Source organism: Caloenas nicobarica, chromosome 1 (genome assembly GCF_036013445.1).
Source record: "Caloenas nicobarica isolate bCalNic1 chromosome 1, bCalNic1.hap1, whole genome shotgun sequence".
Taxonomy (NCBI): Eukaryota; Metazoa; Chordata; class Aves; order Columbiformes; family Columbidae; genus Caloenas; species Caloenas nicobarica.
This window is the reverse complement of record NC_088245.1, coordinates 112,601,761-112,618,211: the sequence shown is the minus strand read 5'-3', so window position 1 is coordinate 112,618,211 and position 16,451 is coordinate 112,601,761. Positions and strand designations below refer to the sequence as shown.

At 36.2% G+C, this 16,451-nt stretch overlaps 1 protein-coding gene across 1 annotated transcript in view; it reads right to left on the bottom strand.

Annotated features, from left to right (window-relative positions):
• IL1RAPL1 (interleukin 1 receptor accessory protein like 1) overlaps nt 1-16,451 on the bottom strand; it is a 736,319-nt gene that overhangs the window by 164,855 nt on the left and 555,013 nt on the right. The window contains exon 7 of the mRNA XM_065652835.1: nt 591-665. Coding sequence (XP_065508907.1) covers nt 591-665 — 75 coding nt within the window. The remainder of the gene's footprint in view (nt 1-590; nt 666-16,451) is intronic.

The following is a 16,451-nucleotide window of genomic DNA, read 5'->3' as shown; positions in this document are numbered from 1 at the left end:
ACAATACATACCCACCATCCACTAGGCTACAAAAAGTGAAACAAAGTGGTTTCTTCATGCATCAGTTTCTCTCCATTCATCTTTACATATATATTCATACATTCAGAATAATTAGATGCCAGTATGTTAACTTCTCACTGTTTGCCCAATCGGTTTAGACCAGCACAACATTTATAATTACAGAACACCTTTGCAGTTCTGTAAGTAATCTCCAAAGCAAAGAAGTCTTGCAAGCAGAATTTAAACCACAAAATCCCACTGAATCCCTCAGTAAATATATATAGATATTCAGAAAATGGGAAGTTTAGAAAGAAAAGCCCATGTATACCTAAAACTATAGACTTTCAGCAAAGGTAAAAACCAGTATCAGTAATATTCAATAACTTAGTATTCAATCTTAATTACTACAGATTCATTGTCAACAACAATCTTCTAGATGGTGTATGATACATCTCTGCATAGAAACAAAGTCTGTCTAATGCTTTTTCAATGGAATTGTTATTGCAAACATACCATCACATTACCGTCGTGCATTAACACTTCAAATACCTTCATACACTTTGAATAGAAATTATGTGTTTGCTACTTACCTAATTGGGTCTCCTGGATTGTTAGTTTACTCTCCAAGGGGTGTAAAAGCTTTGGTGGCTTATCTGTTAGTGGTGCTAGAAAAGAAAGAAATTCACATATATAGTTTTCTGTTTATTATTGGGTAGAATAAGACTTGATTTTATACCTGTTTTTTCAGGAATGTTTTGGTTTTTCTTTTGTTTAACTAATGTTCATGCCTTCAGTAGCTGTAAATATTTTTGCTTAAAGATTTAATATAGCACCAAAATGTAGAAACTTTCACACGCTAAGGTATTGAAGGCACTTGTGTTAAAAATAGTCATCTCTTTAAACCCTCGCAAAAAACATGCACTGACACGTTAAAATTTTGTATTTTCATAAATAGTGTCCAGTATTTCATAGTGTGTTATAACATTTAATTATATTTGTGTCAAATATAGTCATTAACAGAGAAATAATATAAATTCAGTTACTATAAAACGTCAAATATTTTATGAGAATTTTATGTAAAAAGATATTACCATCACTGAAACTTTTGAAAGTGGAGTACTAGAAAAGGATTAAGTTTTCAAAATCCAAAGGATGGGTACAGTGAAATAATATCAAGATTCCTAATATGGTGAATTCCCTCCTCCCTTTTGATCTAGCCTGAAACAGTATTAGTAGACTTATGAAAATTGTGGAACGGGAAGAGTTTTGTAGTGGTCAAAAACCTTCTGAAGGTTATTGAAGCATGTTCAAACCATGCAGCTACATAGTGTGGCTATTTTACTAGATTCATCATCTGTATATTTTATTCATAGAAGTGTCATTGATTATTACTACTTTTGTCGTTGTTAGTAAGTGTACTCTTTACTGATATCTAACAGATGAGTGTATGTTATAAGAAAAAAACGAACTTTTTTTTTTTAAATTTTAAATTGGTAGTAAATATTCATGGGAAAGCTCCAACTTTTGCAGTCACTTGGAACATTTTGAAATTTTGCTTTTCAACATTAATTCATACTTTGGTCTTTAACACAGATTATGGGCTGTCAAGATTTAAAGTACATTTGACATTTTGATATAACTCTATAATATTTGTTCCCTCCAACTTGTCAAAATCGCTCTTCCCTTTCACATTGACACAGTCACATCCACATGTGTATGGGTTTAATCTACTAAACACACTCATCTCCTGTCAGCTGAATTGCAGGAGAGGTTTAGTTACATTCTCTTTACTATGTTTCCTCTGCTCTTTCATTAAATTATGAATGCCCTTTAAAATCTACAGTATTAATTTCAACTTTGCAGCAATTACAGAATGGATCCATTATCAACTCCTATACTTCTGCTTTACAGAGGTTTTTCTTTACTTGACCAGAGCATAAACCCACCCAGTTGGTATCTGAGATGTTGACCCACCAAATTTAGGACGGAATTGCAGTATCTCTTCAAGGATAGGAAAAGAACTTGGTTTTGGCCACAAACCCTCTTTCAGTTCATTTCTCCAACAACAGCTTCTAGTCTCTTTAGGAAATCATTCTACACTACAGACTTTGGAGAGAGCCACAACTATGAGAGATTGTTCAGCAACATCTCTGGGTTGTTACTTTTCTTTCACTACTTTGAATGCTTTTTAGTTCTCTTTGTCTCTCTTTTTTTTTTTCCCCCCCCTTTCTTTCCTGCAGGCTAAAGTGGGTGGAAGGGAAAAGGATTTGAAATATATTTTTTCTTAAACTGCAAAATTAGTCATTCCCATTTCTTAACTTCTCTGAAAAGGCTCATAATTTGTCAGCACATTACCATTTTTTAAACATCATCCACTATGAATTTAAAATTAGTTTTGCAGTTCTGTCATTCTCAACTCAATTACCATTCATCAGCTAATGTCTTCTGAGTCACTGTTGCTCTAAATCTGTTTTGAAACTCTCTGAGCAAACAAAGTTCTCTCATTGTAAGTAAAGATATAGTAACCGGTGGAGTTAATCAGAATGCAACAAATAAGTAGATTAGAAAACAGTATTTTCCTCAGTTTAAGCAAATATTGACATTACTTTTGTGGTCCTGTACTTCAGGTCTCTAGGAGGCTTCCTACTTTTAAATTAATACTCAAAGGATGTTAATATATGCAGATAAAGCATCCTTCAATGAAGGATGAAGTTACTAAAAAAATTGTTCCAAATTTAAGTTTCCCATCACTTGTGAGATTCAATAGATAACTTACCAGAGAAAACATAACTTAAAATAATAAATTAGACACATAACTGATGTATCAGAACCACAGGAATGAGTAGGCTTGAAAGACCCTCTGGAGGTCAAATGGTTCAACCTGCTTTTCAAAGCAGGTCCAGTAGAGCAGGTTGTCAGGACCTCATCCAGTTATGTTTTAAACATCTCTGTGGATGGAGATTTCACCACTTCAGGTGTTCCAGCCCCCAGTCACCTTGGGGCTCTGCACTAGACTCAATCCAGTACATCTATGCCTTTTTGTACACTGCGGTGCCCAAAATTTGGCAGAGTTCCAGATGTTCCCTCACAGATATTGAACAGACGTGAAGGATCACCCTTCTGGACCTGCTAGCCAAATTCTTGCCAAGAGCTGTGCAGTTGGCCTTGGCCAACTCATGCTCAACTTAATGTCCACCTGGGCTGCCAGGACCTTTCCGAATGCAAAGCTTTTTCCTGCTCTGTCAGTCCTCAGTTCCACACTGCTGCAAAGTGTTATTCCATTCCTAGAGCAAGACATTGCATTTGCCTTTTTTGGTCTCCATGACTTTCTCCAATCTTTCAAGGTCTCTCTAAACAGGAGCCCTTCCCTCACTTTGTCACCCATTCCTCCTATTACAATTTTCAGATGGACATATTGAGGCACAGTTATCTACTAAATTGAACAGCAAAACCAGATTTTAATCCTTTCTTGCTAAACTCTTAGTAAACAGCAAAAATTAAATGAGAAATACAAACCTTAACTACAGCTGGTCTCTTAAACAAGTTAAATATTTTTTCTTTTCTATGAATAGATGTAGAAGGCAATAATTTTCATGTCCTACAAAAATATCCATGATTTCAAAGTCTTTTCTGTTCTGTATTGTACACAAAGAACCAGGATTATTTTCAATGCATTTAAAAAAATTAAGAGAGGGTCCTCTTCCCACCAGGTAGCAGTTATCAAGATGGTTGTCATACAGAGGAACAGAGTGTTTAGATTCTTATTCTTGCATGAGGAAATTCTCAAGCCTCCTTGCAAGAATCTTAGTTCCTGCATATTCTTATCTATTGATGCATGGATGCACTTCTACCTCCCACTCTCTCCTCTCCCCCTTCTTTCTATCTTTCTCTTTCTCTCTTTCTGTATTGCTGTCTGTCAGTTTATTTGATTTCCTAATTAAGAGTCAAGAACCTTATCCCAGACAAAGTTAACCAAAACTGATATATTGTCTCAAAAAAATTGGTTTTGACAGATCGGATTCTTTCAAAGAAAAGCTGTTGGATCATAAATCAAGTTTACAGCCCATCTTATGTTTGATTTCTGAATCATGACTACTGAACGGTTTGAAAAAAAATATATTGTCAAACTTGTTTGTCATTAGAAAAATCTAAAGTAAAAAAAAAAAAAAGTGAAGTAACCAATTCTGAAGCTGCATTTTACTTCAAGTTTAATTTCAGAGATACGATTCAACTGCAGATATATTTGTACTGCTCAAAGAGAAGGTACCTAACTTCACATGCCATGTCTACCAGATTGGATGTAAACTTAAAACATATTGATCAATTTATTTTGCAGTGTTGAAACTGGGAGCCACTACAATCAGTCACCCAAATGGAAATTAGCCAGAAGATAATATTTTTACATCAGCCACCTACTTCCATACGCCTCTTTCTAAGCTGCCACTTTAGCTTTAGATGTTCATCGTCACGATACATACATTTGCTCTATGCAAAATTCTGTTATATGAAGAGACCAGCCACCTGTTAGAATTTAACACGGGTAATGAAGAAAAGCTTAATCCAAATTGTACACCAAAATAGCATTAATTTGGACATGACTAAATGAAACTGCTTCAAAACCCACAAGTGTTATAATAGAAAAATAATAATTCTAAGGTCCTTTGTTCATGTCTGTTTTACAAAGTGCTCTCAGATTCTTCCTTGCAAATTGTAATGATTACAAATAGTCTTAGTGTCTTAGAGGCAGGCAGGGCTGTGTGGAGTTGTCTGCAACTCAGAAAGGCAGTTTATTGGCTGGACACTTCCTCCAAGGACATTCATAGGAATGGCTGCCTTACCTGGCCAGTCTGAGTTTTCTATATTTTAGAACACTTATTGTTCAACTTTTTTATTGAAGTAAAACTTACTTTCTGACTATGAAAACCCTTCTGATCTTTCTGAGATCTCAGATAATACAATGAGATTATATCTCTTATGTTCATGAAGGTAGACCACTTCTAGAAAAAAATGGCTGACATGTCCCTGGAAGATATTGCAACTATAGCACAGGATTAAATAGGGGAAAGAATTCATTACTATGTTAAGGCAAAATATTTCTACACTTTGAAATCAAAGGAAATCAGAGAGACAGAGCTCTTTTCTTGAAGCCCACACTTTTTCTCTGAATTCACCCTGCAGTTCAGAAAGATCCTCCATCTCTTGGCTCACCTGTAGAAATTAAGAGAATTCCCTGTTATAATTTATTTTCCTGCTGACTTTCTGAGCCTAGGTTTCTTTTTTTCTCTCTTCATTCTACTATTTTCAGCACAGGCAAATGACCTCGGGGACAAGGCACCTCTGTCAGAGAAGGGATATTAGGTCTGGTTGACTGTAAAGCTGAACCTTCAGGCACTTCTGAGCATAGTTCCTGGCACCACTGCCTGCTCTTCATGCCCTCAGAGTTGGCCAGTGCCTGGCTATGAAGCATACGTGGTGTTCTTACCCCTCCAACTACTACATCTCAACATTCAACCAAGCATTGTCAAGCATGATAATGCTATAGCAATGGCAGTGGAGAAGATTTAAAATCAGATTATCACAGTAGATTTGGGATTTTTGTATTGCTATGTTTAAGTGTCCACTCAATGAGAGGGCTCTTGAAATAAAGCATTGTCATTGGAAAGCCATCATTTATGAAAAACTGCTGTAGATGGCAATAACAGGAGGAAAAACTACAGCATTTCAGTTGATAACAGCAGTACCTTGGAAAACATTGTTTCACACTTTTGGGGTTGGTTTCTTCTTTTTTTTTTTTTGGCAATAAAATTAATTAGGTGGAGCCTGAACTTGCAGTCTTGAAACATTAATATACACAGTCACTGTCCAAATGAATATTAATATTGAGGTTCTTCAGAGCAATTGTGAGCGGAGCAAAACTTAAGTAACACAATGCAAGGATTTTGGTTTTTTTCTTGATTTCTCCTAACACAAGTGTAGCCCAATATATTCAGATATATCACTAGAGAAATCATTGCCTTTAAAAAATAAATATGTGGCAAGGTCTTTCAGAAAAAGGAAATTCTTTATACCTGCTTGAGACTTCTAACAACCTTAAATCTCATTTCTCAGTAACAATCAGATTAGTTTTCATTCACAAGGGCATCATTTAAAATCACATATGCCATGAATTGCACAGCAGCGTTGTAAGAATATTCTGCCTCACTGTATGAACAAGCCTAGTTATACCCTGAACCAAGCAGTTCAAACTGAGGGCAGATACATATAAAGATACTGAAGATGCGTGTGCAAACCCATAGTCATATGACTGCAAATGAGCTCCCTAAAGTGGCTTAGTTATCTCTACGACTGATTGAAGATCAGCTTTTATCTTGTGAAATGTTCCCATAAATCTCGCACCGAGAGACAAAAATGCTGCCTCTTCTTTCAGTTTATGTCTCTTTATGTCAGTTTATGTTTCTCCTTAGCACATATTAAAAAAAACCCAACAATAAAAATTTTTGGGCATACAAATGAACATAGTGTTTTTTCTCACACCTAATCCTTTCTTCTGATGTTTTTCCTAAACTGAAGTTACAATTCTCAATTTTTTTATGTGAGAAAATTTTCCTAAAAGAACTATGTAAGGCATTAAATAGAATATTAGCACTTCCTGTGAGAAAGTGAAGAAGCCAATAAAATAGTAACTAATAAAGAGATCATTATTATGGAAAAGTTTCAATGATGCATATTAAGAAAAGAAGAGGCATCGTCAAAATGAAATCTTAGAAGACGGGAAGAATATTTCCAAGAAGCCTTTTAAAATTATTTAAGCTTGTGAGTCTCCTGTGATTAACAACAGGCTGAATACTGGAGGAGAAGAACAAATGCAGCCAGATGTTGGGGTTTTCATTATCTGCTCATCTCTAATTGAATCTGATGTGACATTTGTGCTGCTCTTATGACTTCAGAGAAGATGTATATATTGTTCTTTCTTTTCTGTTAGTTTTCTTGAACACACAGTGACATTTCCCAGTAGTCTCCAAGGAAAAAGTACAAATAATCAAAATGCTCTTTTCACAGATGCTAATGCAGTCTCGAAATACAAAAGCACCAAAGAGTATATGTAGTTAAAACTATTGAATGAAATATAAGCCTAACATCTTGACAGTAATGGTCTCTTTGTGTGGCAGATTTAGAATTTACATTTTGATCTTACAAAGAGGAAAGAAAGGAATAAACCAAGCCCTTGATCCTAGAAAGAAAGAAGAGATCTAAAGTACAAAAAGACAAAGAAAAATACTAAAGGATCAAAAATATCCAAAATAGTTGTGTTTTTTCTCTCTCTTCCATGAAGTTCCTCTGCATTACACTATTGTTTCTGTACAACAGTAATCCATAAAGCAAGATAACGGAAATTAGATGTTCTGTGTACATCTACAAAAATAATGTTATATTAAAGGCTAGTCTGTCTGCGTTTTCTGCTAAGTTTGTCCCTCCACTTCCATCTAAGAGACATCAAAACATCTGAAAAACAAATGAGAAATGGTGCAGAAGAAGGTTGCTGCTGTAAACAAGCATGTGATCTATTATCTGTGTATTTAATTAAAAGAAAAGCTCTTGTTAGCAAAAGAATGAAACAAATTCAGGACCACTTCTACCAGGAGATTCTCTGGTGTTTCAGGTTAATGGTGAAGCTTTTCATTCAGCAGGAATTTTGTCTGGTTTGCCATGTTTATATTACTGGCTTATCGGAGTCCTCTAGGCCAAAATAGCCATCTCTCCTTCTGCCAGGGTGCCCTAAGTGGATACTTTTCATAAACATTTTTATACTCCTTGAGGAAGGCACCCACACCTGTTGCTTGTCACATGTAACAGGACACTTCAAAAAACATGAATGTGATTTGACATTTTATGCTGTCTCTACCTCTTCACTCTGCCCTTGTAGTGACAACAACTAGCAGACAAAATAAGCTGAGGACAAAGACGACCACTACAATTGGAATATTTTAGTACTCATGCACTGTGCTCCTGGTTTGAGTTCAGCTTATTCTACAATTTTATCTACATAGAGCTTTCCCTAAAACATCCTTGTCTTTACCACTGTATGAAAACGGGATTAAGCAAATCCAGTTCACCTCAGTTAAACTGCATATGCTGCAGTTTCTGCTATTGTTCTGTTCCAAGAGAAATGAAAAGCTTTGGAAAGTTGTTTTCTAGCACATTTTAAGTATGGAAGTCCATACTAATGATTTTCGGAGGGATCTGTATGGACCACAAGCCTTACTGTAACTACTTGTTGACACATTTATTTACAGTTAGAACACATAAGAGTATTTTTTTGCTCCTATATCTACACTTTAGCTTATGCATTTGTTTAGAAGAGTCTTCAGCAAAGTGGTGTGTTGTATAATCCTTTACAAGGCTCGTGAAACAAATAAAAGCATAAGCAGTATTCTTAACAATTGGTCTACCTGAATAGATTCATGAAGCAAACCAGAAAGTTATATAAATCATGAGGTTTAGGCAAACAAGTAAGAAAAGCCATACTCCTGCATTTCACGTCAAGCAAGCATTCTGCAACACACACTATTACATTTTCACTGCATATCATCATAGATTCCCTTTTCACATTATTCCCCTTGTTCTATTCTCTTTCCTTTTTTCTTCAGTTTTAAAACATATAAAGTATAAGGGACAAAAGTATCATAGGGTTAGGTTTTCTGTGGCTAGACCAAACACACATTTTCTTAACAATTACTCTATTATTTTTACTGCACAACTCCCAGAAAATCTCATTTATATTCTCCAATTAAATAGGGATACCTACATTTTCTTGTCGAGCTTCACTTTCACTTCTCAGTTGAATTCTAGTATTCACTATTATATCTTTTCCTCAGTCTTTTCACAATCGTTAAATTTTTTCTTTGAAATTTATCATTAGTTTCCATTTTTGGCCTATTATTTTGTATACTCTGTCTCTCACTTAGATTTCAAATCCAAGCAACTGGAGTGTATGTTCCCTCATTAAGTCATTTATTGTAGTAGGAATTGAATAGTAATATGTGTGAAACTCTTCCTGCCTTGCTTTTATTATTCTCTCCTTTTTTGAGAGTTAGAGCAGATAGTTCTTGGAAATACTGTAGTTCCTGACATTTGAACACAAATTCTAGATACTCTATGCTTTTTTTTAATAATTAAATATTTCTGCTGATAATGCTGACATTTCAGCATAAGATTTCTTAGCCTCTGAGGAGGTTTTGTAAAGGGAACAGGACCCTATGCACCCTGACCACTTCAACCCTCCCAAAGAGCTGACATTTAAAGGCCTTGCAATTAAAGTTTTAACATATTGCATAGAGTTTCCTCTTTCAGGATTTGTAGTCAGCCTTTTAATTCTGTTGCTCTATTTCAAAATCATCTGATCTAAAGGGCGACCTTCTCTCATTCTCTCTGTTCCGGTTCTGTCATAGATCTGTACACCTCTTTCTCTGAGTCATTTCAGTGATTTAGTCTTCTGAATCTGTCTTTGCTCTGCTAGAAATTTGGGCTTACTATGACTTCTTGTGGCCCAAAAATTAAGTGAGGAAAATCTACAATTTCTACTCCTGAGAACAGTCTGAGGGCTTTTTTTTTTTTTTGCTTTTTGTACTTCTCTTTGTTACTTTTCTGTCCTCTCAGGCAGCTATTTTTGACCTGTTTTATTCAAATACATAACCTTCAGTGATGAGGTAACTGGCTCAGTGGACCAGAGGAGGGCAGTCAATGCTGTTTATCTTGACTGGGAGCACAAGTCTGATGAGGAGTGGCTGAGAAAACTGGGGCTGTTCAGCCTGGAGAAAAGGAGGCTGAGGGGAGACCTTATCAGGGTCTACAGCTACTTGAAAGAAGGTTGCAGCATGGAGGGAGTTGGTCTCTTCTTCCAAGTAGCAAGTGATAGGACAAAAGGAAATGGCCTCAAGTTGTGCCAGTGGAGGTTTAGATTGGATATTAGGAAAAAAAATATTCACAGAAAGGGTTGACAAGCACTGCAATAAGCTGCCCAGGGAAGTGGTTGAGTCATACATAGATGAAGTTCTTAGGGATATGGTTTAATGCCGGAGTTAGAGTAATGGTTGGACTCATTAATCTTGAGAGTCTCTTTCAACCAAAATGTTTCTATGATCCTATGATTCTGAGTCTATGAGTGTATGACTTTAGCGAGGCTTTTGACCAAGCAATGAAGTATGGACTAAGTACATGGATAGTGAGATGGGTTTAAAACCAGCTGAACTGCTGGGTTCAGAGGGTTGAAAACAGCAGCACGAAGTCCACAAAGTCCAACTGGAGGCTTACCACCAGCAGTGTACCCTAGGGGTCAGTGCCTGGGCCAACTTGTAAACGGTGACACAACTCTAATTCTTCACTACTGACCTGGATGATGGAACACAAAACTGGTTGATGAACCACGTGGGTGTGCTAAGAGGGACCTTGATATGCTGGAGTAATGGTCTGACAGGAGCCTCATGAAGTTCAAAGAGGGAAAATGCCAAGGGGACTTCAGGTTTGCATTAGCTTTATACAAATCTTGTCTGAAGTCTAAGCCCTGACGTTTTAGTTTCCACAGCCTTTCTGTTTTGTAACATGGTAGGAAATTGAGATCTACTATAGGACACTGAAACCAAAAAAGTTACTTAATCCCTGTAAGGGGAGGGGAATATGCCTGAGAACAATAATATTTGATGTACTAAGCTTTAAATAATGCTTGCTATACAAAGCCAGTATGACAGATGTTATATTAGCACATATCATACGGTTACTTGGCAACAAATAGACATTAGACATCACAAACATTTGGTCTGCAGAAATGTTGCCAGAGCTGGTGGTTACACAATCATAATTTAATGCTTGGTGCACAAAAAAAGAAAAACCCTACTTGTAAAAAATCTGTATATACTTCTATACTAAAATATCTGTAAAGCAAACTCCAAAACCAGAAGGTCTTGTTGAAAATAATACTCCTATTACATATTAGAACAAAACAAAGCAAAAAAACCCAAAAATAAAAGCAAAAACAAAAACCCCACACACACGAAGACAAACCTCCCTCTTTTGATTACAAACAAGATGATAAAAAGCACCATTCCTGGCAAAGCAGAAGACGTTGGATTGTTTCTTTTTGAGATATTGTAATTGGAAAATGGTGATGGATTTCTATCTTTTTAGTTGACTTTTTTTTTTTTTTTCCTTAAGAAATCTCATACTTTCCTTTGGAAACAGAAAACAGTGGTCAGACAAAGTTCACTTCATGAGTTAAGGAAATCAATGCTTATTAAAGCATCTGCACATCAGTTTTCTTTGGCCAGAAACTGATATATATTTTCTTTGGCCAGAAATCTATGCCATCCTATTTCTTCTAAGAATCTCTACCATCATAAATCCACGAGTCTCTTGATTGCCATCATTCAGTCCTCTTTATAATTTAATATCTTCTCCAGAGGAAGTGGAATTGGAAGGCTTTCTCTTAGTTTTCCCCAAACCTGTTACTTCTTCTGAACATTAAGGAGAAATTTGTAATGGAATGTACAGATTGCTTAAACAGAAAAACAAGGGTTATTAAGGAATTGTCTGGTTTTGAAATTTTCAGTAGAAATGTCTACTTTTTTGACAGAAATACCTAAAAAAATCCCACAACACATTGCTTTGGGGTTTCTTGGGTTAAAATAGAGGTGTTCATTTTGGATACAAAATTCAGAGTAAGGTCTCCTTACTGTTACACTTCATCTGCCTAGGTTTCTGCTTCTTGGTTCTTGTGGCACAAGCATTTCATATTTCACAATATTTTTGTTTGAATCAAGGCCAAAGTTAAAAGATCAAAAATACTACAAACTCAAATTTCAACTGAGTGAATACTGACTATGTCAGAATTTCCTTATCAATCTTGGAGTTTGTCTGCAAGGCAATATTCACTGTCATATGGAGCTGTATGAGCCCCACTAGAAAGATCACATTAAGACACCATTGTGTCTGGGTTCAAATACTCTGTTTCAAAAGTTCAGCAATCTGTGCTGGTGAGTGAGGGAAGAGTGCCCTGCTAACAAATCTGTGCTGCTTCTAACCTGTGAGCTAAGTGCCACTGCACAATACTTCACCATAACATATCATTAGTGATTTAGGAGCCTTAATCCAGTTTTCAAAAACGGTGTAGGTACTTAGGAGCCTACGTGTCATGCCAGTTCTCAAAATCTCATGACTTGATACAGAACCCATTTATTTAATTCCTATGCTTTTGTAAATCCCACTTGGTACCATAATTGTTGTGTAAATCTAGGAGCAGGAATCTAAATCCCTGGAAAGCTAGTACCTTGCCCGAGAAGCTTTCTTTGGCTGAAACCCCAGTTTTCCAGAAAATGAGACTCTTTCCCAATGGATAAGAAATCTGTAATGTAGAGTCTGTGCAGAAAGTATCAGCATAATTAATTTTGCATACAAATATTATTGGTTCTGGTTTATATGGCTGACTTTCTTTGCATATTCGAAGAAGTACATAACCTGCCATGCTGCAGTAATGGGAAAAATAGTTGTTACTTCAGCCACAAGATAATAAAACCATACCTATTTAGAACCTAAAAATATAGTGCTGTAGCAACCTCATAACAGTTGAAGTTGTTTTTATTGGGAAATAGAGAAACAAAAAAGATTGAATAGGAAATATTGCAGCTTTTACAGATGTCAAATCAAATTATAGAGAAAATGGGAAAAGTCTGTTACAATGAGAAAAATCCTCATTCTTAAATTGATTGGAAGATCGTTCCTTGGAAATATTACATCTTTGTGACTTCTGTGTTCAGTTTTGATAACAAGGAACAAATTTTCATCCCACAAACAGCTGTAGGAAGTAGCTATTACATTACGTACCTCCAGCTCCTTTAAGCAGAGAAAGAAGGCAAATAAAAGTTATTATCCAGCAGTAGCAGTGTCATGGTTTAACCCGAGCTAGCAATACAACCACAATAGCCACTCACTCACTCCCCTCCCCACCTCCCAAATAGGGGAGAGAATCAAAAGGGAAGGGAGAAGCTTGGATTGAGACAAACACAGTTTAATAAAATAACAAAATACTAATACACTGTTAGTAAATATATATATAAAAAATAGAAATAGAATATAAAATAAAAGATACTCAATGCAATTCCTCACCAACTCTGTCCACGACGAGCAGCCAGTCCCAGGAAGCAGCACCTGGGCCCAAACAGCTGATCCCAAAGAGAGAAAAGAGGAAAAAGGGAGAAAGGCCCAGAGGACCTGCAAAATGGCAGGATGGCAAAGGCCAATCTAAACATCCCAAACAGAACTCCCCCAGCTCTGACAAAAAGAGCAAAGAAGAATGTGATAGAGAGAGAGTGCACACCTGAGAGAGAGACCAGAAGATCCTGACTCTCCTTACATATGAAGCATGACGCTAATGGGATGGAACACTCTTACTGATCAGTCTGGATGTCAGCCAAGCTCTGCCCCATCCATGCCCCTCAGACCAGAGCAACTGAAAACCTTAACTCTGTCCCGGGCTGTTATCTTCTCGTTCTCAAACTAAGTCCAAATAATGATGGTGCTAGCTATGAAAAAGAAAGTTTTCTAACTGCATGAAGAAAATTAACTCATTTTCAGTCAAACCAGCACAAGTAGCCATATCTTTGCTAGGTAGTGCACTAGGTAGGATCTCTGTTTAATACTCTTAAATTCTCAGTAATCAAACAGGCTCTATGTTACTATCAATATTTAGGCAGTAAACATTTGGATACAACACATCCCCAGAGAGTACAGAAATCTTCTATATTGGGGGAAGAGAAGTGGATCTTCTGAGTGAAGTGAACAACAGATGATACCTTCTACATTACATTCCAAGACATAGTAAAATAAACTCAGAAAGGAGCAATGCAGCCAACAAAAGCAAAAAGACTAGCTTCCCCATCTTTTCTTCTACTTTAAATGAAAACAGGTATACACTAATTTAAGTGTGATTTTATGGATGTTTTATATTTGTAGTATTTATATTAGTAATCACCTGCTCTAGGTGTACCTGCTTTAGCAGGGGGGTTGGACGAGGTGATCTCCAGAGGTGTCTTCCAACCCCAACCATTCTATGACTCTGTGTTTCTGTAACTTCCATTTATTAACAATGGTGAGAGATGAGAAACAAGCATTTTAAAGGTGTATATTTTAATTACTAAAATGTGCAGACAGAGACCTAGATGTCAGTCTCTGGATATCACACTCCCACTGTACCCCAAAAATAGTGAGTATTTAGGAAAATTAGGCACTCCATATCTTGTGCAAATGGACAGAATAAGTATCAAAAGCATAAAGAGTGCTCTAATATTTTCTTTCTGACTCAGTTATATCTCTGTATATCTCTCATGTAGTCACTATTTTTGTTGTTTTCTTCAATGTAATCTCCCACGGAGGATCCAGAAATTATTGCCTCCCTCAGAAGTTTAATTTACCTGTAACACTTGTTGGATGCACATATGGAAGTGTTCTCCTGAACTGTGTGTACTTCCATCCAGCTAAGATGTTTCTATTATTTCTAAGCTTCTGTTATGACCAGTGGGTTTCACTTGGACTTCAAAAACTATCACAGGCCCTTCTCATGACTATTTTGTATTACATAACCCTAAGAAGAAACAGTGCCAAAAGTAAATAATGGCAGTATTTTTCAAATCAACTAAAAAAGAAAAAGGTAATTACTATTTTTTTTTTTCCTAGCAGTTTGAGAAACACCATTCCTGTGGTGTTCCACTCTGCTTCATTCCCCTCTGCTTAGCTTCCTTATTTGTCTAATATAAACCCAGTTAAAGCCTTATTATAGTTGTTTAGAGCTGCTCACTGGGGAACATGCAATAAAAGGCAATATAACAAGGAATGGTACCTCAGCTAGGGTGGAGGCAAGCTTAATAGTCTGTAGTGCACTAACTTAAATTAGTCATTGAGTATACTAATCACAAATTGCAAATGTAGAGACAATGGAAGCTCCAAAGAAAGCTGAAAAGCACCCCAGAGAAAGGAATCTTGAGGGCACTTTCTGTGTTAGGAATAAGTATCATTTTCAAGCATACTCAGTGACAGAGAGGAAGAGAATGAGAAACGAAACCAAATCACAAGAATTTGCATAAGGAAGAGTGGAGGAAGGCATGACATCATCACACAGTTCTACTGAAATTAGCTGCATCATATATAAATGCAAAGCTTCAAATTCTTACAGCACTGAAAGCCTTCTCCTGTGTCATTACTTTGCTACTTATTTTCATAGAACTGAATTTATCAAATGTTTGTAGGGTTCCAAACAAATTTCATATGTATATATTTATCTTTCATGTGTATTTCAAAAACATTCATCAATATGCTACATTTTAAGCATGGTTTGGCCAGACTCACTTCTGATAAATTTGAAATGAATATATTTAATTTATGACAGCAACAGGAAAACAAATAAAGAAACAGATAACAAAAATGGTATGAAGCCAGATACATTATTGTGTGTTTTAGTTCTGGAAGTACAACTAGCTTTAAAGTACCAGGTAGATTCGAGCTGTCAGAAATCAATAAGCAAGAAATTGGAAAAAAATTGTGGTGTGGAAGAACCCTGGAGCCATGTCATAGTCATTTTCCTGGGGAAAACCTCATGCTAGGAAGCAATGTGGAAGGCAAAAGAAGTCACAGTGAATCAACCTTTTCTGCTCCCTCCTCCTTGCTTTTTTAAATGGAAAGGTGAGAAAGGAGGAGATTTAGCTTTAATACACACTTCATACCAAACCAAGTCACATATACGAGAGAACAAATAATACAGTGAAAGGAAAAGGAAAAAAAAAAAGGAGAAAGAAAAAAAAGACTATCCAGTGAATCATGCTAGAAAATTATCATATGCAACAATGCAACAATGAACAGATCTCAAAGAACACATTACACAAAAAAATATTGCAAAGAACTTAACAGTATGCTGCAATAAGTCTTTTCGAATAGGAAGTATTGCTGAAGGATTTGTCATTTTTGCAAGTATTTGGTGCTTTATTCAAATACTAATCAGAACGCCTCATCAGTCTGTGGATATTTCAAAGAGGGTTTTTCAGAGTTACCCATGTGAAATATCAGAATCACAGAATGGTTGAGGTTGGAAAAGACCTCAGCTTGGAGGCCATCTAGTCCAAAACTAGTAAAAGAAACAAATCATGTTCAAGGCAACATAAAAAAACTAATCTTTGTTGTATCTTCCTAATCATCTTCCTGTATTTTCTATAATAAAGATGTTTTGGATGAAGAAGGGAGAGAATTTCATTCCCATCCACCTCTTCTTTGCTTATGACAGAACACCCTCACACTGGAGTTCTGACACAAGGACTCACATAAGGATGAGACTCTTTCAAACTTTTCTAAAATAGTTTTTTGACTGCTAAAATTTTAACAAAGAAAATAAGGGCCAATTTCTCTGCCAAGTGTCA